The following is a 25,992-nucleotide window of genomic DNA, read 5'->3' on the forward strand; positions in this document are numbered from 1 at the left end:
TGAGAAATCAAAAATCCAAAAATTTAGAAATTGAAAAATAGAATAATTGAAATACATAAATCCCAAAACCGAAACGTTGAAAAATTGGAAAATCGAAAAGATGAATTATCGAAAATTTGAGAAATGGTAGCTGAAAATCGAAAAATGAGAAAATTCAAAATTGAAAAATTTTAACTTAAAAACCCATAAACCAAAAAGTAAAAAATCGAAAAACTGAAAAATTCCGAATAATTGAAAAACCACAAAATCCAAAAACGAGAGAGCGAAAAATCGAAAGATTGAGAAATCGAAACAACAAGAAAGTGAAAAATCAAAACATTGAAAAATCGAAAAATGTAAGACTTAAAAAGTCGAAAAATCGAAAAATTCAAAAGTCGAAGTATTTAAAAGTCCCAAAATTGAAATAGATACAAGATAAATAGAAGATCAATTTTATATACTTATTTCATTTCGAGGTTTCAAGGATTTAACAAAATAGTTTTTCTTTTCTCTCAATAAACAGCAAAGAACAAGTAAGTTGGTGGACCATTTTTTAATCGTCCTGTATATATAACCACAGTTTATGAAACGTTACTATGTATTTTCAAATATCGATTTTATAATTTTTTAAATACAACACTTTTTAAATATCGAAAATACTTTACAAAAAAGGAAAAGAATAAAAAACAGAATAAGATGCAGTAATAAATACAGGATGTTCTGTTTGAAACAGTTGAAATAATGATATTGGAAAATTGTTGTTGTGGTTATAAAAAAAAATTATAAACACTATATTAAGAATTAATTGTACCTTATAAAAGGGCGGATTTTTACTTATTTCTCCTCAAAAAATTGTAACCCACGTGTATAAGTAAATTCACTGAGCTTTTAAATAAAAAAATGCGCGTAAAAAATAAATTCAAAAAATACCTTTCATTTTTTTATTTTTTAGATTTTGTAAAAATCGCTGTATTAATAAATTATTTCGATTATCCTTAAAAAAATTGCTGTTCGCTAGTGCGATTCTAGGTAAAATTTGGGAAAATGTTAGACTATGTTATTCAGAAAAGCATAATACATAAATGAAATAATTTAATCACTCTCAAAAATAAATATGCCCTCATTATTTTTCGCTAAATTATCTCAGTCTCATGGTCGTTGGTGTGTTGTTATAAATTACGTACAAGCATGTTTAGTGACCATAGCGCAAAAAATGCTTTAAGAAAATATTATTTTGCAAATGCCAATAAAATATTGAACAGAGTATTTTTTTTCTCAATTGTATAGTACAATAAAAATTCAGATAATTTTTTTGTTACAATGTTTTTAATTAATGTGTTTTCTATTGGATCTCGAATCGGTGATCATCCTCTATTTCAGCGGTAAGGAAGTTCTGTCTAAGTAACCAATTTTTAAAGACCTTCTTCATAAGGGATGTGTAAAAGCTGAAGTTATTCCTGAAAACAAAGAAGAGCGCATTTGAAAGAATGTCTGTTATTTGATAATTTCTTACACCACGTCATCAGCTAGATGGAGGGGATGGATAAATAAAATTTGTTAATGTTCTGCAATTTAAAAATTAATTTTGCAGTTTTTATTTTTTTTGGTATAATCCCCGTGTGTTAAAATAAAAAATAAGGATTGACTATTGAACCAATCACAAGGAGTTTACTTCACAAAATTTTAAACTGAATAGACAGTGAAACGTTGGGGAAACGTGAAACTGGCATTCTTCAGACAGGAATTATTACGATACTTCTCTTAGCTTTCGGAACCTAAAGAAATTCGGGCAAAACAAAAAAAAACTTGTATAATCTCTTACGTGCTGATTTTGACACCAAAAGCTTTAAACTAACGGCGGTGACACAGAAAAACAGTTGTAATTACTAAAATCAGAGACACGAATGTAATTTTTAGAAGTCACGAGGTAGGATTTCCAAACAATCAATGTGTGAACGAACGGTGCGTCAAAAATATTCTGATCTGATTGGTTCACATTTCTGCTGCTTTGTTGTTATCGTAATTATAACTCCGCTTTACATAATTTATCAATTCATCTGGAAGTAATAATTAGAATTACAAAAACATAATTATACTCGTAGAAGTATTTATCGGACTTTTTTTTTAATTTCTCCATTCAGCTACATGTAATTTAAATTTACATATGAACATGACTTTCAAAATAAATTCCCTCTTCTCGGGAATCAATGCATAATGGCCATTAGCCGTTCCGTAATAACTATTAATTTTCTGTAACGGTAACCTCGAAACCAAAGACTAATTTGGCTCTTCTACTTGAGATTCCGTAAAAGCTCAAGGTATACATCTGCAACAGCATACTCTTCCTTGTTGTGTCATTAATTACATCTTGGGATAAGCAACGGAACCCTTCGGATTGATTTTTAAATGTCATTTCCTACATAAATAGTTAAAACTGTGAATTTAAACATTATGTATTGTATACGTGAAATTGACAAACCCGCAATGACTAATACTCATTGTCCTGAAATAAATATCTTGTATGTATATTGATGATATTTACTTCAGTGTTAATGTTTGTGAAAAAAATGTGTGCGACCGTCCATTGTTTAAATTAATGCTTAGTGTTAAGGTTATTTTTTTAAATAATCTAAAAATAGCTCGCAGGGTCGCAGCGTCTAAAAATAATTACAATAATTATGTAAGTAACAAAGCGTGATGGTATAAGTATATTGAAAGTTTTTATCTTCAATTAATTACGACCACCTTACATGTTGTTCGCTACTAGCACTGAGTAAATATTTAGAAAGTTGTATATCGTGGATTATTTTAAATTCTCTGTTAACTCAAACAAGGAAGTCGATGTTCTATCAAAATTAAACGATGTATCGAAGGTTTTGAACTGCATTAAGTTCGTTAACCTTCATTATCGCTCTTCATAACTTGTTTGTGTAATTGATTGAACGTTCCTTTGCATTGCTTTTATTGTGTTCGTGGCGTATTTATCTAATTTTGTTGACTCTTTACAAAAGCAACACAATTAAGGAAATAATACAGGTTCAAAATTCAACGCTTATCACAAGTTTGGTACAATTTTTAAGCTACAGTAATTCGGAGATATTTTCTTGTTATGCATCAGCATACACCTCGTATGTAATTAGTCACACCCGAGGAGTTGCATATTTGGCGGAAGTCAATATTTTGGTGAGATTGAATATTTAGTTGACTGACCGACTGCTTTCTCCCCTTGTGGCTATTCTACCGGATCGCCGATAACCTTTACTCTTCGAAGAAATGGCCAACAAACTGACCGATATCGCTATGGAGTCAATAAAAAGTATTGCTCATTATAATTATCGTAGGTATAAATAAACAAGCATAATCGTATTGTGGCTATGTTTGCGGCGCCGAGTATTAAGATCGACTAACGACGAATCGGTTTATTGTATTTGTTAAAATGTAGTGCTGGTCAATTACGTTTATGTTACTTTTCGTCCTCTAATTACGCAGAATGAGTCACTTTGGACACCAATCGTAATCAGAATCACCGTCGAACGTCGGATCAATAAAAAACGACGTCAAGTGGGGACGAGATGTCGTTCAACGTATGCTGTAATTGCTCATTTAGCTAAATTCTTTCAAAATCTCAATACTTACATACTTGACAACGTATTCTTGAGGACTACCTATCTATAAATATTTGTGGACTACACAGAAGCAGAAAACAATTTTTTGTTGCTTAAATGTGGCAACTTTTCCAGTTTGTGCAGAATGCAAATCGGTCATGGCATTCGCCGGAGTTCAGGGCTAAAAATTATTCAACACGCATAGTGTTGTGTGTTCATCACAAGAATTACAAGAGTTCAGGAACGTTGGACACACATTGTGTTTGCGTGTTACGTATTTGTCAAATATGTGTCATTTACCATATTAAAACTACAACACTTAATTATTTGGAAGAAATGTTGATGTTCTGGCAGTTTTATTTGTTGCTAGCGAACTTTGCAAAATATTCTTTACTAAAACGAAGTTGTACCTCTTATTATTTTAAATAGTAAGTATATCATTTGGCAAAATCATTTGTACTTTAGTAAGTACTAGCCCCGCTCACCCGCCCTGTATTTTCTTAAAGAGTATATGATTTGCCAAAATCAGTCTTATCTTAGCAAATACAAGCCCCCCCCACCCACCCTCTATTTTCTTGGGGGGTATATGATTTGCCAAAATTAGTCTTATCTTAGCAAATATTAGCCCCACCCACCCACCCCCTCTTCTCATTCTAACGACTAATTGAATTTCTGTTCAGTATAAGACCATTCCATCCATTCAGAGCGGATAAAACCGTTCACCGAAATGGAGGCCGGGTGGGTGGGCGGGGCTAATTATATTCTTCTGTTGAGTGGGAGTGGAAATTAATAGAATCTAGGATGTGAAAAAAGTAAAAAAAGCGCTAATTGTAACTTTTTTGGTCGAATATATCAAAATGCTAAAATCAATCTTATCTTAGCAAATACAAGCCCCGCCCACCCATCGTCTATTTTCTTGTAGGATATGTCACTTGCCAAAATCTGTCTTATCTTAGCAAATATTAGCCGCACCCACCCACCCCCTCTTCTCATTCTAACGACTAATTTTATTTCTGTTCAATATAAGATCATTACATCGATTCAGAGCGGATAAAACCAAACCGAAATGGAGGCCGGGTGGGTGGGCGGGGCTAATTATGTTCTTCTGTTGAGTGGGAGTGGAAAAAGGATGTGAAAAAAAGAAAGACTATTTGCTATAAAATTTATTTCTTATTTTATGCACCTGACCTGACTTGACCTAACGTGACCTGACTTGTTCTAGCTTCTCTATTGTCTCAAATAAACAAACTTTAAACATTTCTGTGAATCTACAAGAAAATGTCTTCAACTAATTTTCGAAAATAGTTGAAAAATTTTCGAAAATGTTAAAACTGCCAAAATCAGTTATATCTTATCAAATACTAGCGCCGCCCACCCTTCCCCTTCTTTTCATTCTAACGACTAATTTTATTGTGTTCAGTAGTTCAGATCGGATAAAATCAATCACTGAAAAAGGATATGAAAAAGTGTCAAAATCAGTCTTATCTTATCAAATATTAGCCCCGCCCACCCACCCTCTATTTTCTTGGAAGGTATATGATTTGCCAAAATCAGTCTTATCTTAACAAGTACTAGCCCCGCCCACCCGCCCTCTTTTTTTTAGAAGATATATTATTTGCCAAAATCAGTCTAATCTTAGGAAGAAAAGATTTTGGTAAATGATATACCGTTCAAGAAAATAGAGGGCGGGTGGGCGGGGCTAGAACTTGCTAAGATAAGACTGATTTTGGCAAATGATATACCTTCCAAAAAAATAGAGGGCTGGTGGGCGGGGCTAGTACTTGCCAAGATACAAGATTGTTTTACATTAATAAACCACTGGAGGAACCCAAGATTATTTCAAACCCTTTCAAAATTATCAGAAGCCCTCAAAATCTTTTCAAACATTTTCACAAAACATCAGAAGCCTAAAGTGATGTTTATAGACTTTAGTTTAACTAATAACCGAGTACCACGAATATAAACCAAATCCCAGTCATATTATTCAGAGAAATACAAAAAGCAATTCTAAAAAAAAAATACATCTCAAAGTCGTTAAAACGATATTTGAAGAGCTTATGTATCATGGTTTAATTTCTTCGATTTTTTTCTGCAAAAATAACAAACAGGATGCCCATGTAATTGTATTGAGTAGGGTCCATCTGGGGAATGGCTAATTTAATGTTTTTTCGACCTTTCATAACTTTTCGAATATGAACTGAACTGATTGGTGTGAAATTTTTCTATACTTGTAGTTTATGAATCCGTATTATGTATACACTCGAGATTCTTGGGAACAAAATCAAAATTGTTTAACAATATTTCACAATTTAGCTTAAAAACTGTTTTAAGCTTATCGTAACCATGGTAAATCCTTAATCAAAAGTTATTTGTTTATCAAATATTTACGGAATAAATCGTATCCAAAATGTGCAAAATATTATGAGTCTACACTTAACAATCCATTTATATTTTTTGGAATTGATATTTTATTAATCAACTTAAGACCGACTAACCTATCCAAAGTGGTTTATTTGAATTATATAAAAAAAAAAACGCGATGGAATAGATCTGACACCTATGAAAACTGGAGTTTCTTGTGGTTTTTAATTTTCAAATTGCAATAGTTTGAATGAAAGAAACTCGATAAGAAAAAACAAACACGTTGTTACTAAACCCCGTACAACAGGGTTTTCTTCTTTGTCTGAAAATATAATAGAAGCACGTGATTTCAAGTCAGGAACGACTTTAAAATCACAACTTTACATCTTCTAATTTTTTAATCGAGGTTTAAGTCTCATGTCCCAAATAGGTAGGATAACGTCATGATGTCACCCGCAGACCTTGTACCACTTCAAGCTGTTCTAACTTGATAACAAACACCAGAAAATTGCGCTGTTGTTCTTAGATATTCGAATTTTTTTATATTAAAAAAAAAAAAAAAAAACCGTTTTGGGTCATTGCCTTTTATTTTTAAGAGCTAAGTCCACGATATAGATTTTTTTCATGATTACAAAAATTGTAATAATTAGTAATAAGTATAAATAATAACGTTACTTTAGAACTGGCGAGCAAGGAACAACAAGTCGAATATGATAACAAATTTCTGTAAACAATTCGCTCCTTTGAAAAATTATAAAATGTGATTTCAGGAAATTTAATTTTTTTGTGATAAACCTAATAAGCTGGAAAAAAATATGTAGATGATACTAGTCACAAAATTTAAAAAAACTACAGAAGTAATCGAACCCCCGACCTTTGCGTTGCGAGCAACTACAAGACAGATTCATAAACCACAAGTACAGGAGTATGTTATTGTATAAAATTTGGATAACATTTACCAAACACAGTTTTGAGGTGACGTCGTAAAAGTGTTAGTGGGCATGATTAGACAAATTTTCCTTAAGAATTTTATCATACACACGCTATTTCTAAAATACATACATATAAAATTTGACAACAATCGATCGAGTAGACAGACGACAGACAGACGGAAATTGGACACTGATTTTTTCGTACTCTGGGGGCCATGAAACGTACAGAAAACATGAAAGTAACTATTCGTTCGATGGACCCTGTTTCAATAACTTGTACAGTAGCAAAATGACGGTTTGTCGTTTCCGTTTGATTGTCTGCTATGTGTCTGTTCGCAACTTTATTAGACAGGGGATCTCCAAAATTATTGGACGATTTACTGTGGAATTTTGGGTGTTGTTTAAGACTAGAGTGTACATGTCTAATTGCTAACCAAAATTAGTTTGTTCATCCCCGTCAAGAGTTGATGACGTCATATCCAAATTTTGGTAGATAAATCCTATTTCAATTGTATAAAATAACATGCTTCTGTAAATAGTTGCAATTTCGTAATTTGTCCGTATTTTTGACCTTAGATACTTAGTTTTTGTAAAAGAAAGTAGAAATTGTACACAAAATTTTAAAATATAGCAAATACAGAACCGATTGATCTGAAATGTTGCAAGACTACGTCGTGCTTCTAAATCGTGAAAAAATGTATATTTATTTCCTGATAAAACATTATTTCAAATTGTGGTTTATAAAATAATGAACCTATTCTTTAAAACTGCAGATTTTTGCAAAAAAAAAATTATATCATCAACAATTTTTATAATTTATTTGAAAAACGACCAAGCCAATTGGTCTGAAATCTAGCCTTCGCTTTGAGGTTATCACCAACCTTACAAATCAGACAGTACTTCCCTCGCTATCGGGAACGTGACGACTGCAAACCTATTATATCTTTTTTCGTATTACATTTTTCTAATTCTTGATTTAATCAATAAAATTAATTGACTCAGTCATTAATTTATTTCAGACACCCTGTATAAGCAAATCTAAAAAATATTAATGCAGTGATAAATCACAAATATAGACTCATCAGCATCACTCATCATTCTTTACACATTTAAGCATTTTTTCAGCAAAATTTTGCGGTGGCGTCATCAATTTTTTAGGGGGGGATGAGCAAATACATTTTGACTATAAATTTACCATGGCTATGATAAATTTAAAACATGTCCAAGATTTCAAAGCATTCGGTTTTGTAGTTCCTTATTAAATCAATAAAATAGATTCACGCATTCATTAATTTTTTTGAGTCACCTGTATATGCAAATCTAAAAAATATTAATGGAGTGATAAATCACAAGTACAGACTCATCCTATTTTGTACATTTTAGATAGGATTTATTCGGCAAACTTTTGAGCTGACGTCCATCAATTTTTTGGAGGGGATAAGTAAATATATTTTGATTAAAAATTTATCATGCTTGTCATAACTATAAACCATCTGCAAAATTTCAAAGCATTCGGTTTTGCAGATTCAAAATTAAATTGCAAAATGTTTCATAATTTTGTTTTTTTTTTTCAAAAATCTGGACGTTTCAGGTAAAAAGTCAATTCGGAGTCATACACTACATGTGTAGGACTATGTTACTTCATACAATTTAAAACCCATTTACTATGTACAATTTTGAACTGACGTCATTGCATTAGTGGTGGGGATGATTAGACAAATTTTGGTTAGCGTTTTACCATCTAGATGATATTCCTAATGTAAGTACAAAATTTCGCAATAATCTAATAAAAATCCGGGACGGCAGACAGACGGACAGATAGACGGAAACGGGAGACCTATTTCTTCGTACTCTAGGGTTCATGAAAGGCCGAGAAAACGTAAAAATAGAGAGTCGGCCGACGGACTCGATTACAATACTTCCTTTTGCTTACGCTCGGGAAGTAAAAAAACAATTTGCAGAATCAACTTTTGTAATATATCGAAGAAATCTGACTTGATACAGGTATTCTATTTGAAAGAACTGAAATAGTGATATGTGAAAATAGTAATAATTATATTTTTTTATATAAACACGGTAACGGTACGCACTTTGTTGTGGTATAAATAAAGTTGAATCTTAATATACAGGGTGACAAAAAAATGACGGATAAACTGGATGGTACGTTGTTAAGAAACCTTTGAAGAACGCGAAAAAAATCGTTAAAAAATCTCTGCAATAACTTATTGAAATATTAAACTTCAAAGTTGAAGAATTATCTTCGTAATTCTGATTTGCTTTAATGAACTGAATGTTAATAATAAACAGTTAAATAATTAGTTAATAATTTGCTAAAATGCGATTAACAAGCTTATTTTGTACTGTTGACACATGTCATTTTTGGCAATTTTTTGTTGGAATTTAAGACAGTATTTCCAAAAATTTTACTCGGGGATTTTTTTTACCATTTTTTTCGAGTTCTTCAGAGCCTCCTTAACAACGTACCATCGAGGTTATGCGTCACACCCTGTATGTTGCCCCTCAATTTTATTTATACCACAACAAAGTGCCTACTGTTATTTTTTCGCCACAAAATATTGAACACAGATTTTAAAAGTAACCCTATTCCGTTTTTTTAACCCTTTCGTTGCTAAAAAAATCAAGTCCCAAAAGAGGTCAATTAGATTATGTAAACATACTGATGGTCTTCCGTTAAAAAAAGTTGTATGTTACGCCTTAAAAGCAGTTTTTGTCTTTGCCTTTTTTATATTTCTACTGATTCAATAAAAAGGGTTTAGGAAATATCAGTTTGGAAAAAATGACAAAAAGCAGAATTTTACTTCTGGAAGCTAATTAAATTTTAAAGATCACGTAAATGCCAGTAGTTTTTGTAAACTTCCCTTTATTTGAAGATATACCTATATTTTTATTTATTCAATACAAAATGTATACCCTATCCACTCTATCTAAGTATTTTTTTTAGTCAATAATCCTCAATGTTCTTCTCCTGGTGTCCACAAATGTAGTTTTATTTTTGTCCGATATTTTACTTGTTTAACTCATGGTTGGTGAACATTCCATAGATAACTTTGAGGTTCGTAACGTAAATAATAATAAACGAGCAAATTGTTATGCAAAAGAAAAACAACAGCCTTCTAGCCGACTACAATAGATTGAAAGAAAAATGCATAAACAATTTTTTCTTTCATTTCGTAATTAATCCAGTAAATATTATAAACACGAAAAAAATGTCTGACACATTATTCTAAACGAAACGGCATTTAATAACGTAATGTGAAGTCATACGTAAAGTTATAATTTATATTACAGAACATTGTTTCTGGATCGTGGCATTTGATCAGCTAAAAGTTATTGACCTACGAAGAAACATTCCACGCAATATATTTACTAATTCGCAGCCACTACAGCATGTAGTTGTAGAACTTTCTCCTTAACTTTAAGTAGCTGCGCTTTTGTAGACCCGGAGACTTTGAGTCGCCGAAAACAGTCCATCTCTATATTTATCTTCTATACCAAAAAGGGGACCATTTGGGTTAGAGTTTTGAGAATTCTAAATCTAGACATTCTTGTGTCTAAAACTTCAAAACTGTTAGTATTTCCTGGTACGTCCGACAAAACTCTGAAATTTGGGCCAGAACTAACTTTTTTTCTGTTCCGTTTTGGAAACTGACCTTCGTGGCCGCGCACTCCGAGTTCATAGCATCCGGGGTCCCCCAGACACGCTTACGTGTTTAAGTCGTCTCAGATTCCGAAAAGTAGACGATTTGGGTTAGCTTCCACCTCCTAACGGTTGCAGCTTTGACGTAGGTGACCAGAATCCTAGAACATGTTGGTTCGGCGTTTCGCAGGTTAAAAGCGTCAGTTTTAGAAAAAGAAGCAAATATTGTAAGCGTATTTTATGTTTACAATTTCGAGCTATTGTGCTGCTTTTCGTCTGTTTTAATTACAACGAATGAGTCACTTGGGATACAAATCTTAATCGCCCTGTACTAACTTTGCGCCCACACAATACTTTTGGACTTGGTACCCTGAAAGTATTTTTGGTATTTCGTGTTATTTCCTACTCACATAAATATTTAGGTCTAGATATAGTTTTTTATTTAATATTGATTGAACGCTGACGTAAATTATTAGGCATTGGTGGATTTTTTAACATTCGAAAAGCTCGGCGGCACGTGAATATTGAAAATCGAATCATCGAAAACACCGGCTTTTATAGCATTTTTTTTAAGTAGAGGCGATATTATAAGGGTACATCGACTTGATGTTTGTTTGGAGACCGTTTGACGTCATTGAGTGTCATGTAGGTTGCCATGGCAGAAGCTAAATTTGCACCACAAACTTTTCATTGGAAAAAGTTCGAATCCTTATATTACGGTGCTTTGTACATGTTTTTTCTGAAAGCACCTAATAGAAAAAGAAAATGTGTGTTTGTATGAAAGGAGCAGACGTGAAAACCTTATCCTTATCCCTCGAGCTGACCTTCAATCTGTCTTTGATTGTCTATTGACTCGATTGTGGAATTCTCATAAATAAAGGAACGGGGTTTTTCTTTAATAGTAATGGATGGTTTAATTTTTTTAATTTGATAGGATTGACACGAACCAGTTGGTTCGACCTTCGTTGCTATTTCTATATAACCAATGGAATGAAAGCGTTTGCCGGCATAAATAATAAAAAATAGATTTTAGCATGGCAGGAAAACTCAAAATCAAACTATTATTGCGGTTAGTTATTTATTATTCACATGTTTACACACCGTAAAAGTATGGACTACATATTCGTAATTTTATTTACCATACCGACTTATGGTTATTGTATTTTTCCTCGGTGGCACTAATGACAACTTTTACCTCAATTGAGGTTTTTTCGTGTTCAAGTTTACAAAACGTTTGAACTTTTTGTTACGGTAAATTAGAAAATACTGTTGTAATAAATGTGGAAATAAGTCCTCCCTATAGATTACTTAAAGTCGTGCTTGTCCTCTATCGTGTGAGTGAAGAGAATTATCTGAAGCTAATTTCTTTGGGGATCAAGATTTTATAAATGAAGATTTATCGCTGCTATTTTGCCACAAAGCTAATTACGCAACAAACCAAATCGACTCAATTTAATTGAATTTGTTTCTAAAATTACTCAACACTTTTATTTAAAAATAACATTATATCCCGAAATACCACACAGTACAGGTTTACCTATAATTTCCAACCGAGTTGTTTATCGTGTTGTTTTTTCCTTCATTTGGTACGCTATAAAAAATATCGTTAATTTCAGCAACCTGTTTCCAATCCGTTGTATTTCGCGAATCAAAAAAGACAATGAATGTTTTTTTGCATCAAAAGGGTATTGTGCACTTCCATGACGTCATTGCTATGCTAATTTTTATTTTTTGACGTTTGACACCAGTTAACACTTCGCAAACTAACTCAATTCAAGCCCGAAGTGCGAAATCATTACTGAATGAATTAAGTCAATTTGTAAACAAACGCAATGTATGTAATGATTTATTTATCAAATGCAAAAAAGAAAAACATCCAAAGCGCAAAATAAATGCAGAAGCTAATTGGCGAGTTGCTTTTAGTTAAGTAATTCACTCACCTTATTACCATAATTATAGTGTGTAACTGTTTACAAAATTTGTTATTCAGCTACGCAGACATTGAATGCTTTCTTAATATTCTGTTTTAGTATATAGTTAGAATAAATGGGTTTTGTTTGTCACATTTTGAATATCAATTTAATGATAAATGATAAAATTAGAGTTTTTTATTCACAGTCGCGGCACGTGTTTGTAGTAGCCTTGAACGTATATTTACATGTTTATCATGATCAAATCTTTACATTTTACATATTCGGTTATTACCAAATAACCGAAAGTCAGAGGTAAATAATTTTTACAAAATTTTCTTATTGTAAATTGACACTATCAAACTGTGACGATAATTATTTTTTGAAAAGATAAGATTATGTTGGCGTTAAATTTACATTTTTATTATTATAGATGTGTTTTGTGTTTTTCTGGTGATTTAGTTTATTTTTAACCTTTAATATTCCAATATTTCATTTTCGTTACCTCGACGTGTAACTGTATCAAATGTTACGATTCTGAACTTTAAACCTATTCAAGGTTAAATATATATATAGTTATTAACAGAGATTTAAAATTTACATCACGTGTTCACGTTCAATTTTTTATGTCGTTGTGTTTACAAAATAAAAAAAAATCGATAATTTTATCAATTAGACACAAAAACTATGTGCGTTGATTTTTTTTTAAACAGAAATTATGTAAAAATAAATGAAAATTGTTTATGACGAGAATTTAATTTTAGCAATCGTGATTACGGGATGACGAAAAAGTGAATTAATTTAATTATTCTTAGACACCGAACAAAAATAATTTAATCTAATTAAAATTAATGAACAACTAAAAATGTTTGAAAGTTGTTGTGATTAACAATTGACGAGGCACAGGAATTCATTCGACAAATGGTTTGCAGGAAGTACTCGAGTCAATTTAATTTTATCTCATTTCGATTTGCTAAATTTATTTAATGAGCATAAACGTGTAATTAGGTGATTTAAACGAACCTTTATTTTCGAAATGATTAATTTTTTAATTGAAGTGGCTAAACGCGATTACCTAATCTGTTCCTTCTGACTTTTTCCTTTTTACCATCACTTGTTTGTTCCTCGCATCCAGACTTTTTTTTGCGGTAGTTTGAACATCAATTTATTGTTGTATAATACGAGTTAAGTTACGAAATATTCAATAAAAATAATAGACGTCGATGAAACAGTTTTTGTTTTTTTAGCGTATTTGTTTGTGTTTGTTTCATTTTTTATCAGTTGTGTTGTATGTTTGCATTTACATTTTTATTTATTTATTTATTAATTTTTTTTTTGGAACTTTGGAATCAATTGATATCTTATTTCACTTGTTGTGTAACTCAAATGAGCGTAATTTTAATGCGCAGTCATGTAGAATTCAAAAAATTTCAACTATGCGTTTAAAACGTTACAGTGGAGAGTTTACCGGAATCTAGTCAAGTTAAAATATTTAAAATATGACCGACCTTGTGAGCATGAATTGTTATAATGATAGTTAATCTTTTGACTTCACACAAGATTTGAAACTCATAGTGACCCATTTACGATTATATAGTAGAAGTTATAAAAAAAATCTCTCTTTGCGCTGGCATTAAACTGGATTTACAACTACAAGATACTTTTCGATTAAATGTTGGTATGTGCTAGTGCTTTCTCGTGGTGAGTTCGTTAGATCCTGATTATTATCATACCAGGGGATTTGCGTATTGGAAGGGAAGCTTTGGCAGGGGTTAAAGACCTGACTAATAACTCCGGTCAATCTCGTATTCCGTTAAAAACGAGATTGAATATATAAACAAATGCACTATGGAAAAGTACAAATAAGACCTGATAAATGGCTTATCGATGTTTAAAATTATTTCAATACAGCTACCGGGACCTGAAGGTCACTTATTATTTCAAAAACAACCTCTTCTGAATAAATACACCAATTCGGACAGGAAAGCGGTTTTGAGATAATTTATCGTGTAGACTTTTACATTTCTTTGATGTAGGTTGAAGCGTAATATATTTTATGATGTGTGATTTTGCATGTAATGCTAACATTAATAGCACAGGTGTAGAAATTTAGTGGAGATGGGTTTTGGGAACAGACGTTTCTAAAACGAAACAAAAACATGTTTTGCAAGTTGATGAAACTATGCGCTTTTTGATGCAAATAGTTCGAAGCATTTGCTTAGTGTACCGGACGCGATTTCACCGAAGGAACCTAATTTGAGATATATTTCGTATAGTTGAAGTTTTTTATCAATTCTTTTGTGATTGATGGAGTATCAATGTGTGTAAGTGATCAGAGGCTTGGTGTACTTATGATAACAAAGTAGAAGAGTGTATAAAGTAGAGTCCATCAAATAGTGAACATGCGCATTGCAACATTTTAGGTTATAACGATCAAAATCAGACAAGCGTTGTAATCATTACAATCCGCAGAATTTATTGGGGTTTTTGGAAACAGAAAGTCAGGGATCACTATTCGGCGGACTCTACTTTACCCCCAGGCCTTCTCTTTTCATTCACGTGTTAAAAATGTGAAGATGAATCATTTGCAAAACGTTAAATATCTGATGGTTCTAACCCCACTTTTAATTTAATAACTGTCGTAAAAGTGTAAAGCAAAAACCAAATATTTTTTGGATGTTGGTTACATCAGCTTTTTTTTATTATTTTCGAGAATATACTTTATTAGTCAAGTTAATAAAAATATTGCCACCATAAAATTACGGTGGGCGGAATAAAGAAAAAGTTGTCACTATGTCTTCGATTTATCTTATAATTACTTTGATGCAAAAAAGTCGTTTTATTACTCTTTTATGGCGTTAGTTTGATCCGCTTCTATTTTATTGCCAAACTTGGACTCATTTCGGAGTTTCGTTTGAAATTAGTACACTCTAAAGTAAATTTATTATTAATTGGCCCATTAACTTCGTACTTTGTTAATGTGAAATTCGTTTTTCAGAAGCACAAAAGAAAACCAAGACCGAGAAGAGCAACGCTTCCAAGTCAGGTATGTTCGTACTAACGTAGATTTTAGGTCTAATATGATTGACACCGGTGTTTTGTCACAACCCTGTCTACAAGCAACGGTTAAGTAACTATAATAAAGTCTAAATTGATGTTGCTGCGAAATAAGTGAGCATCACTCCGGCTGTCCTAATTTCAACTATGTTAATATACAATAAATTATTATGCTAAAACAGTGACGAACCGTGAATCATAAGGTGTAAAGATGTACATTTAAACGCGAAACGTGAGTTGTTTTAAGTTTCATAAAACTTTAGTACAAATAAAATGCATAATCGCTTCTTTGTTCAGAGTGCCACTTGCCGCAACGTCGGCTTATTGTCAAGACTGCCTCATTATATAATAATAAATCAGAAAAGCAATAGACGTTACGAAAATTTAGAGCGTCCTTGTATGCCTCCGGCTCATATATCTCTTTGAAAATTTTATCATCTGCTTTTTATGGTGTTTATAAGAATAAAAATAATTTTATGGTGCATGAACATATTTAAGATATTTACACTTCGCAGAAGCACTCGGCGGAATTGAAGTAACGTTTCAATTCAAATCATTTTCTTTAATCCGCTTGAAACACCAGCTGAATTTTTGTAATGGAGGCTATTTGCCTGTATAAAAAATGTATTCGTGTTGAAATTTACATTTCTTGCTGAGGCATTCATTATCTTATGTAAGTTCAACGAAGCTCGGCTTGTTGGTGTGCTCCAGTAGTTCAAGGAATTGCTTAAAGGTGGCAAAGGGAAGTTATTTATATTGAGGTACGCATATAATTACGTATTATATAAACTTGTTGATTCGATAGAGAGAATTTTAGAAAGGAGACGATTTTTTAGCGGACAACACAAAATATATTCGAGAGGTCAGTCATCAATTTGGTGCATCTTGTTCGTCTTTTGGTGTAAGTAGTGCGTTCTACTTTTCCGCAGACACAAGATATATTGAGATATGTGGTTCTAACGGGCAGCCAGAGTTATTTTTACATTAATTAGATGATAGTTCTTTCTCAACAATATCAACAGGTGCTGGAGTTTTTTAGGGCTTTTTTTACTTTGGTGAATGTGGGCGATCACCAAACAACGTCAGACCGAACCATCGTTAATCTAATTTGTACTTTCTACATAAATTGTCTTCAAAGATGCACAGATTTGGTGTGATCCAGTTTGTTAAAAACAGAAATAACTTAAGGATATTTGTGTACCTTTGACCGCAGATAAGTGTTGTCAAACGTAAACATTTTCTTAATAATATTAAACAAATACATGGAGCCCCCTTATCAAAGGTCGAGCTATCCTGTGATTTTCACATGGTCATCTGCGTCATATAACTGGACAAATAACACAGCAGACCCAGAAACGTACTGCTAATTTATAAATAAAACCCCGTATAATTATCGTTTATTATTTTTATCTAAATTTATTGTCGTTTCAGTTGACACAATTTTATAATATGCGTAATTTTGTTGCTTTTGGATATAGACTGTGCAAACGAAAACAAACAAACTGGAAGCTTTTACATCAGACATTCAAAATATACAGGTATAAATAAATACCGACTGTGGTTATTAAAAACGACTTTCACCACCGCTTTTCACGTAATTTTTATTAATTGTTTCAAAAATACCAACCTCGTCAGATATTTCATTATATAAGAACAACTAGAGAAGATATCATATAATTGGACACGGTTACATTATCGTAGACAATGCTTTATTCAACGGAGATCTAGAACAGTAACACTTGTAACATTATAACACATTTATAAAAATTGTACTCTAACAATATATAAATCTCTTCTTCATTTTCTCTGCATCATTATTTCGTTCATTTTTGTGACCATGTCATTCTATTATCTTTGGTGCGTAACAGTTTGCGACCAAATTAAATAATACTGATAAGTTGACCGGTGGGACCATGAGTTATGTAATGTCGTTTTGTGGTTGTCTAGTTTCGTTGTTTGTCTGGGGTTAGATAAATGTGTGCTTTATCGGTCATTCCTACATCCACTTGTATTTTTGGAGATATAGAAAGCAAGTGCAAACGTTCGATGAATAATAAAGCTACACATTAGACAGATAACGCAATTACTTGTCTTTAATTAATCAGTTGGGTTCAAATGTTCTGTCAACTTGATTGCAACATGCTTCTTGTAAAAGTTAATGAGGTGTGACCCAACATTTTTATGGTATATTATAGACAAGGTTAGTAGTGTTTAGTACAGAAATACAATTGAGCTTAAAAATAAGCCTAGCACCAAGTAATTGATAACGTGGCAACGTTGAAATGTTATGAATGATGGTAGTTGGATAAAAAGAACCACTTTAGGACCGTACACATCAACTTATCACTTGGGAATCTTTTTTCTTCTTTTATGTTATTGTGTCAACAATAAGTTATTGATGTAACTAGTGTTTAATGTAATTGCATCACATCGATAGGAGTAGGCTCCAAATTTTAGATGCTGTTTCTGTTACAACAGAGGAATGTATAGAATTTTATTGTCCTACACGTGCCTGCAATGAGCTTATCTCAATCAATTTTGGTGTTTACACTTTTTTATTTGTATAATTTTATTATCACACGATTAAAATGTTTGAAAGTATTTAAGTAACGATTATTTTTAGTAATTAAAACCACACACTAAAACTAGTGCTTGTACCGTAAAACGTACCGAAGCGTAGAAAAATGTAGTAATTGTTCGTTATTTACAACTACGATTTTAGTTGAATATTCTTAGAATATAGTGTACATGCGCTGAGTAACAGGCATTTTTTAAATTTTACCGCAGAAGGTAATAGTTTTCCTCGTCATTTTTTTATTATAGTAAAACTTAACAGTGTCCTTGTTATCACACAAACGAATGCTGTGTTGTAAATATATATATTTTTAACTTGTTTATGCATGTTTCAAAATATTGACACCTTGTGCCAATATTTTGCTATAAACTGGGAAAACATCAAAAAAGTTTGACTATCTGTAATAAAACGTTTTCAGTTTTATACGCCTCTAAAATCTAAAGTATTTTTGAAGATGTTGATAGTAAATACTATTATACTGCTTGTTGCAACTAGTCATCCTTTGATACGAGCACTCGAGTAACGGTTTACTCACCATTAAAAAATTTACACTAGACTTTAAAAATTTTAGGTATAGTTGCAAATGTCATGCACACGCTTCGTTGAATCTTAAATCCGTTAATTTAAGATAGTATTTTAGCTTACACTTGATGAGAAGTGCCCATTAAAATTAATCGTCGATTCGCACAATAAAACTATGCGTGCCATAGGTGAATGACATGAGTCATACTTTGTCTCCGATTATCATATCGGTATCGAGGGAATTAGTGTTTGAATTAGGCGACTTATCTTTTTACGGCGGTTTGTTACTATGGGGGTGCGGACCTGTTGCTGTGCGTAAAAAGGAGATCGTACAAATCCGGCGTCTCCGTCAGAGAAATTACTCTAATAGGAGTTGTAGGCGACTTTTTTGTTATTGGAGGTTCTGAACTTTTAATCTTTAGTTTTTGATTCTTATTTAATATTTCAGTTCAAGGTTCTTGCTATGTTATTTATTTGTTCTTTAATTTCAGTGCGACTGGTTTCTTGTCTTGTCAAAATTATTGCCAAATATTTAGGTTTTTATATATATGTATATAATTTATCGTCAGCGATTGTTTTTCTCATATTTTGACATTGATTTTTACGTTTTTAATTTTTTTTTTTTCAAATAAATGTCTTAAAAAGCGTGGGCAATAGGCAACACCCTTGCAGAAGTCCTTTTTATTAACCACGAATTCTTCTGAAATCATGCTTCCGTTTTTTATTTATTCTTGGCGTATTTTATTTACATAGATCCATCGTCGCTTGAATCAGTTTAGGATATAATTCGAGGTGTGTCATAGTAGTCCAAAGATTGTTTATTGATACGTTATCGTATGCCGTCTCTAAGTCTATAACGGCATAATGTACCTCTCTGTCTCGTCTAAGCCTTTTTTCTATAATTTGTCTATTAAGTACTTACTTTTGTCAATGCGGTTTCTTAAAATTTTGCTGTATAGTCTATCAAAATTTTATCCTTTTTTATGAACAGGTATGATCAGAGAGGTCTTCCACTCCTTAGGTGTTTTCTCCCAATCTTTGGGAAAGTTTGGTGAGGATTTTATGTAATTTCTCAATTAAAAAATTACTGTCTGTGTGGTATAGTTATTAATTCTTGGATAAGGCGGTATGACTCAGGTTGGTTTGGGACAATTTTCTTCCCAATTTTGTTCTAGCTTAAAAACAAGGAAAATTTTGCTTTGAGTTTTTTTTCTTAAGAATCCTTGCTAGACATATTTTCTCCTTGTTTTATTAAAATTTGACTTAAAAGGCTATTTTTTGTGGAAAAAATGGAAACATGCAAAAATTGACCACATTAACATTGCGCTTACAACATTCACATTGTTATGAACAAAATTATCAAATCAGGGATATACAGTGGACCTTTCTTAACAAATTGGATAAAACTGTTTTTCAATAAATATTGCACAACTGATACAAAGCTAGCACAAAGCAAACGCTGCACACTTAAAAATTGCTCGAAGCTTTCAACCGGTATAGTTTCCCCAGTTCTAATTCGGTTTTATGATGTTTAAAAGTTAACTTTCCTAGAATGTGATGGGACAGTCATAAATAACGATTTAACCATTATACGGTATAATGGTACCGACAAGGTTAAATCCTTATTTTTATCTGTCCCATCACCAATAGGAGTAATCTCTTAAGGAAGTTAACTTTTACACAATGGAGTACTATCATAAAACTGAGTTAGAACCCGGGAAGCTATACATAGTACGATCTTTGTCGCACCCCTAAATGATTCTTCAAATTACGCGTTTTATAATTGCCTGTTTAGATTTTCTTGTGTCATTTTTTTTTTAATAAATCCGTATGCAATAAATAATTTCACCAATATAAACCATGATATTATCCTTTACATTTTGATAATGTGAATTATGAAAATGATTGTGTTAACCTGAATGAAAGCCTTTACTTACCTGCACAATCAGTAGTAATATTAATGGAACAGCAGCATTTTATTAGTTCATATCTATTTGTAAGTGTGTACTTATTCATTTAAAATAAAAGCAACAAAATATACTCGTAACTGCAATTTAAAAATTCATGGCAACAAATTCAATAGCATTAGGCAACTCTACTTATCCTTTACATTTTGATAATGTGAATTATGAAAATGATTGTGTTAACCTGAATGAAAGCCTTTACTTACCTGCACAATCAGTAGTAATATTAATGGAACAGCAGCATTTTATTAGTTCATATCTATTTGTAAGTGTGTACTTATTCATTTAAAATAAAAGCAACAAAATATACTCGTAACTGCAATTTAAAAATTCATGGCAACAAATTCAATAGCATTAGGCAACTCTTTAAAACTATTAGAAACATTGTAGGATACTTTGTTAACATTTTGTTCTAATAACCTATTATATTTATTTATTCTTTTTAAATTTTTAAGTTTCTCAATTTTTAGATTTTCAGTATTTTGATTTTTGGTTTCTTCAATCCTTCAATTTGCATTTTTTCGATTTTCCGCTTTTTCGATTTTGCCATTTTTCATTTCTCCAATTTTTGGATTTGTAAGTTTTGGTTTCGGTTCTTTGTTTTCGTATTTTTTTCTATTTCTCGGTTTTCAGTTTTAGGATTTTTATATTTTTCGATTTGCAATTTTTCGTTTTTTCAATTTTAGATTTTCCAGATTCTTGATTTTTCAATTTTTCATTTCTTCAATTTTTGATTTGTAATTTTGGTAGTTTTCATTTTAAATATGCATCTAATAATAGTTATAATTTAAATAAAATTTCACTTTTTTCACGACTTTTGAATTGTTCCGTCTTTCAATTATTCAAATTTAAAACTTTTTCAATTATACAAAACTCACTTGACATACACCTTGTAACACTTTTATGACATAAGTGGCTTAAGCCAAACCACCCATAAGTCAAATTGACAATTGTAAGCTTTATGAACCCGGTCCGTAAGGATTATTACTGTCCATTGTTGCCATAATGGAACTGTAAAGTTTTACTAGGTATATGTGAACTGAGTTAAGTTGTACAATAACCAGTTTGACTTATAAGGGTGCTTTGACTTAGCCGCTTTAGTCATAAAAGTTTTACAAGGTGTATGTCAAGTGAGTTTTGTATTATGGAATTTTCAATTTTTCGATTTTAAATTTATTTTCTCTATATTTAATTTTTCAGTTTTTCGATATTTCAGTATTGCAGTTTTTCGGATTTACAATTTTATTATTACCATTGTTCAATTTTAAAATTTTTTGGTTTTCCAATTTTTCGATTCGATGCGCTTTTTCCAATTTTTAGGTTTTCGGATTTTCAAATTTTCGAATAAAAAATGGAAGAACTGCAAAATTGTAAAATAAAAAATCAAAAATCAAAAAGCGAAAAAGTATAAAATCAAAACTTTGAAAAATCCAAAATCTGGAAATGAAGAAAAATGGAGGAAACGAAAAATCGAAAGATTAAAAATTGAGAAACTTAAAATTCGAACAGGTGAAAAAAATCGAATAATTGAGAATTCCAAAAATTGCAAAACTGAATCACTTAAAAACCGGAAAATCGAGGATCGAAAATTTGAAGGACTGATTAAACGAAAAAAAGAAACCGAAAGAAACATTGAAACAATTGATGAAAATATGTAAAAATAACATCGAAATCTGAGATTGGCTATCTGTTGCGCCATTAAATATACATAGAAGAAACGGTAAAAAAAAATATCCAGAGGAGCATTTTAAATGCATTTAAAAAAAAGGTATTCTGAACAGTATTCATCATGTTTTCGGCAATCACGAAAAATGTGATACATATTTCTGCAATGGTTCTAAAGCTAATGAAAAAAAAATTATTCCGGAGTTGGAACAATGTGGTTTATACAATGATGGTCCATAATTGTGTCTTTTGAAAAAAGTGACGAATTCGGAAAATTATAATTCTGTACCGGCGAAGTTTGTAGGAGGAAAAAGAGTAGATTTTACAAGAAGAGGAGGTGTTTTGCGGCTGGTTATTCATGGAATTCCGAAGGTGAATATATTTCAAAGATTCACCAAGCCATAACACAGAGAAGTCCTGGAGTTCATACTAAAAGGTATATTCATAGAAGGAAAGTAGTGTTATGTCGAAAACTAGAAAATTTTACCAAGGAACAATCAAGTTGCATGTTTTTATATGATTAGATCGTCTGCGGTTGTTCATTCAGTTCTCTTAATTTCTGCATCTAATCTTCCTGGTAAAGAAAAGCTGTACTTTCATGTAAACTCGTTAGATTATATTTTTCTTCTTTTTCTTTCTCGGTGATGTTTTGGTCTTTTTTGATAGTCTATAATTAATATTAGTAACCGTTTTTTCTGTAAAAAGTGTAGACGTGGATCTTTTTATACTGGTAAAATGTGTTAATTATCTTGAGCTCATACTGAGTTGCCAGTTTATTCTCTTTCCGCTGTATTCTATCGTCTGTAAATTTTCCGATTATTTTATTCTTTGTCATTTTCTCAATGTTGGCATTAAAGTCACCCCCGAGAATAATTTCTTATATCATCTAAAATTTTCTGCGTCATTAAATCCTTATCCTTCTCTACATCGTTATTTATACCAGAAGACATACAGTTCTTCCCCGTATTTGAATGGTCACTTTTAAATGTCTTTCATCTATGGTTCCCAATTTTTTATGTTTATGTTAATCGTTTATGTATTAAAATGGATACTCCAAATTTAGCTCTTTCGTGTTTTTCAACTCCACTGTAAATTTGTATAAATTCATATGTTGTTTTTACATCCCGAGTGCAAGTTAAAGAAGTATTGTATTGGAGTTCATCAGACGACTGGCTACTTTCATTTTTTCTCGACGTTCCATAATCCCTAGAGTACAAAAAATAGATCTCCTGTTTCCATCTGTCTGTCTGATTGTTGCCAAATTTTGTATGTAATTAGGAATATGATGTAGATAGTAAAACACTCACAAAAATTTATCTAATCATCCCCACGCACAACAACCAATCATCCCTTCAAAATTTTATAAAAGAAAGATAAATAATATTGTTATTTTTTGAACCTTCTTTTTCTTTAGTTACATGGTACTTTACCACACAAACCTACCTATAGTCCAAAGCGTTTCATTTTTTTTTAATTAAATCAAGAACGGTTTACCCTATTTACGCGAAAATGTAAAAATATTGTTTTTGAGAGCAATGTCGCACCCGTCTATATGCAGGATTGGGCAAAATACACTTTCTACTGTAATTGAAATACAAAATACAAAATACTTCAATTTAATGTATTTGAAATACAAATTACAAAATACATTTATGTCTTGTAGTTGAAATACAAAATACAAAATAGTATTTCAAATACTTCTAAAAATACAAAATATATTTTGTTCAGGACAGTGGCAAAAATAAAATTTTGATAGAAGCTCGTTCCTAAAAATTTTAAAGTTAACTGTCCGAATTCTTTCACTATCTTTATAAGTTGGCCCTGTATGTTACATTCCATGTCCATCTAGTGTCAATTTGTCGAAAGTAAAATACGTCGTTAAAAATATTGTGACATTTCTTCTAGTTAATTTTATTCCTAGTTAGAACCAAACACTGCTGCCAACATAAATTGCGAAGTCCTCAACCGTCATTTAATTTAAACTATGGCGCTTCTCTATGTTCTCTGTTACAACCATAGAATATCCTGTTACTTCTAGAAGTACACGAACATACACGAATTAACACGATCGCAAAACTGTTGTAATGAGCGCGCCGTAGTTTGATAAAATGTATTTCAAGTATTGAAAATACAAAAATACAAGTTAAAATGTATTTGAAATACAAAATACAAAATACATTTATGTCATGTATTTGAAATACAAATTACAAAATACAATTGTATTTGTATTTCAATTACAAGTAGTTCAAATAGTGCCCAACCCTGTCTATATGTAATAATATTAAAATAATAATTATCAGTTATGATTTATTAAGTGTATCACAATGTTATCGATAATTTTGGACAACAATAACTCGAAAGCTTGCTGCATTCAAATGTCTTAGGCAACAAGCATGAGAGGTTATTATTGTTCAAAATTATCGATTGCATTGTGATGCACGCAATATATTCAACAGACTACTGCACGAACAAACATGTTAAAAATAATTTAAAAATGATTTACGAAGTAGTTTACTGTGCGATGCTAGAGCGACGTGGCGTAAATAAGGCTAGTGATAATTGCAATTATCACCTAGTTCTATGCTGATTGGTTGAATTTATACATATTGATACGTTTGATTGGTTTCATTTTCTTTTAACACATATACATGCGGCTGCTCATACTAGTTATCTGAACGTGCTAATAGTCGAATTGTGTCGAAGTATAAGCATAAACACTCGAAGTTAAGCATGTTAGTGAGAGTACATTTTTTCGCAAAAAAATCGAAATTGTGTAACGACATTTTACAATTATTTAACTAAATTATTAAAACAAAGTTTTATAAATTCTACCTTTTTTTGGTGTGTTTGGTTGTACTTATAGGAGCGACGCAACTTCTCTCCATAACATTCGACTAATCTTCAAAACTACAGAAAACTTTTTAAATTGTTGATAATCAGCCACTTGAAAACGTTTCCTTATCTGGACATAAAAAATAATGAACTGACTGCTGGTTATTAACAAGAAGTAAATGGAAAAATAAAATCGTTCTTCGAGTGTTTTATTGTTAACTGTTTTCGGTGATACAGAGCATAAGTTGTTTTTATAGTCAAATAAAATTTTTATTTTGATTGGTTGACATCGTGAAGATTTTTTCGTTTTTTTTAATAAAAAATGCATACCAAAGATGTTAAATTTGATATGTTTTACAAAATTATATAAAATTTTGTCACCTTTTACTGAAATATTAGAAAATAAAAATAAACTTCTAAGACCTACTAGTTTATAACACAGGGCATTCTGCAACTTTTGACTGCGAAAAGTATTTCGCTCACTCAAAAATCTTAAGTAGTCTAAGTTGATGAACATGTACGAATATCTCTTTAACCGGTTCTGCACCTTTTAGTGGCTCTTTGTAACAAATTAGTGTTTTTTCGTGTTTACACTCGCTCTCAGACAAAACGGAATTGATAATGTTTTGAATCAATTGTGAAAGTAAAATAGCCAATTTATAATTCGTTAATGACCTGTCAAGTAAATTGACAAAAAAATAATTATTTGCTTAAATCCACTACATAATTCTTTCGAACGATGCAGATCTGTTTTTAAAACTTGTTTACGGGATTTCCAATGAAATATAGTCAACTGGATTTTTAAAGCAGGCGTGTGAAATAATCGAGACCCTGAAAAAAGCATGTTTGCAGAAAACACGTTTCTTTGGATTGGACTTATCATACGAAAAATGGTGTGGTGTCAAAATGCCAGATTAATGTTAAATTGGTTG

The 25,992-nt window shown here is 31.5% G+C and overlaps 1 protein-coding gene across 3 annotated transcripts in view; it reads left to right on the top strand.

The window, feature by feature from the left end:
- The window catches only part of LOC135122897 (nuclear factor of activated T-cells 5-like), a 95,182-nt gene that overhangs the window by 10,114 nt on the left and 59,076 nt on the right, over positions 1 to 25,992 (top strand). For all 3 annotated transcript variants that reach the window (XM_064047388.1, XM_064047386.1, XM_064047387.1), the window contains exon 2: positions 15,444 to 15,491. In XM_064047388.1, the coding sequence (XP_063903458.1) occupies positions 15,444 to 15,491 (48 nt within the window). The remainder of the gene's footprint in view (positions 1 to 15,443; positions 15,492 to 25,992) is intronic.

This window comes from Zophobas morio, unplaced genomic scaffold (genome assembly GCF_036711695.1).
Source record: "Zophobas morio isolate AGI-343-1 ecotype UQ-CSIRO unplaced genomic scaffold, CSIRO_AGI_Zmor_V1 ptg000005l, whole genome shotgun sequence".
NCBI classification, from domain to species: Eukaryota; Metazoa; Arthropoda; class Insecta; order Coleoptera; family Tenebrionidae; genus Zophobas; species Zophobas morio.